At 47.1% G+C, this 1,352-nt stretch overlaps 1 protein-coding gene across 1 annotated transcript in view; it reads right to left on the bottom strand.

Annotated features, from left to right (window-relative positions):
* POLR3F (RNA polymerase III subunit F) overlaps positions 1–501 on the bottom strand; it is an 11,466-nt gene extending 10,965 nt beyond the window's left edge. The window contains exon 1 of the mRNA XM_035897083.1: positions 387–501. Coding sequence (XP_035752976.1) covers positions 387–443 — 57 coding nt within the window. The 5' untranslated portion in view covers positions 444–501. The remainder of the gene's footprint in view (positions 1–386) is intronic.
* Positions 502–1,352: the final 851 nt, after the last annotated feature.

The raw sequence follows: 1,352 nt of genomic DNA, 5'->3' as shown, positions 1-1,352 counted from the left end.
TTGCCCCCAACTGTTACATCAGACCACTGTATCACATTCTGCTTTACAAAGTAATACACAGAGGAAAGAAGACGAAAGAACTCTAAACACGTCAAAAAACCAAATGTGGTGCTTCTCACTGGTAGCTTCCTCACCTAGCAATCCACATGGATATACACATTCATGGCAGCTGTGTATTAGAGAATGGAAAGAGTAAGTTGAGGTTTCTTTTAATTGGTTTTGGCAACATCAGTGCTTACGGCAACCGAAAGTAAGCTATGGTAATTCTACATTATGGCAAATGCCGCTAAACCCAAAAGGATTAGTTTGCTAGCCCTGCCCAAACAGGGTGCGCTACCACGCTCTGGGTTGCTTGAAGCAACATGAGGAAGCTGAGATCACCGTACCATCGAGAGCAGCCTGTTGATTGCCATGGCTCGCTGCTGGGCTTCCATGTGAGGCATATCATTTTGAATCACCTGGTCTGTGATACCATGAGGGAACTGATGACACAGCTCAATAATCCTGGGGGAGGAGAAAAGCAAGTTTAAAATCATGTTCTATTGCATCCAAACCCAAATGCAAACAGTATTAGAGCCAGAATGGAATAGAAGGAAAAGAACAACTCAGGGGAAAATTACCGATGGGCTACTTCTTAGTCACTTCTATTGAGGGAACTTAGATTCTGCTCCCTGTGCTGACAAATATGCTTCTGCAACTGCTAGACAAACTACCTTAGCTTTTTTGTGACAACACTGAATATGGTGCTCCATTTTACTTTTATGTCACCCTCATTATTAACAACATTAATTTAGAGCTCCCTGTACAGTTTTGTTATACAAAAGGTTCTGATGGGAAGGAACTTCTAGCTAGTCAGAGAATGCAAACACTGATGAAATACCTGTTAAAAAAAAAATGAGTTAATGTAGAGAAGCCACAGTTCCCCTTTCCAGGAACAGAAAGGCACCGGAGCAGCCAAAGGCAACCCTACCCCGACCCTCACTGCTACCCAAGCACCTCCCAGCCCAGCACAAAGCACACAGTGCTTCTGATGGGAAGGAACTTCTAGCTAGTCAGAGAATGCAAACACTGATGAAATACCTGTTAAAAAAAAAATGAGTTAATGTAGAGAAGCCACAGTTCCCCTTTCCAGGAACAGAAAGGCACCGGAGCAGCCAAAGGCAACCCTACCCCGACCCTCACTGCTACCCAAGCACCTCCCAGCCCAGCACAAAGCACACAGTGCCCCCAACAAGAGCAAACCTCTCCTCCAGGCCCCGTTTCCAGACCACCGCACGGGCCTCGACCAACCGCCCCCACCCCCAGGCACCGGAAGGCCCTGTGCCCTGCCTGCCCCCCTCACCCCTGCCGCC

The sequence above is a fragment of the Egretta garzetta genome, unplaced genomic scaffold (assembly GCF_000687185.1).
Source record: "Egretta garzetta isolate BGI_Z169 unplaced genomic scaffold, ASM68718v1 scaffold17, whole genome shotgun sequence".
Taxonomy (NCBI): domain Eukaryota; kingdom Metazoa; phylum Chordata; class Aves; order Pelecaniformes; family Ardeidae; genus Egretta; species Egretta garzetta.
The sequence above is the reverse complement of the archived record's forward strand: the minus strand, read 5'-3'. Positions and strand labels throughout refer to the sequence as shown.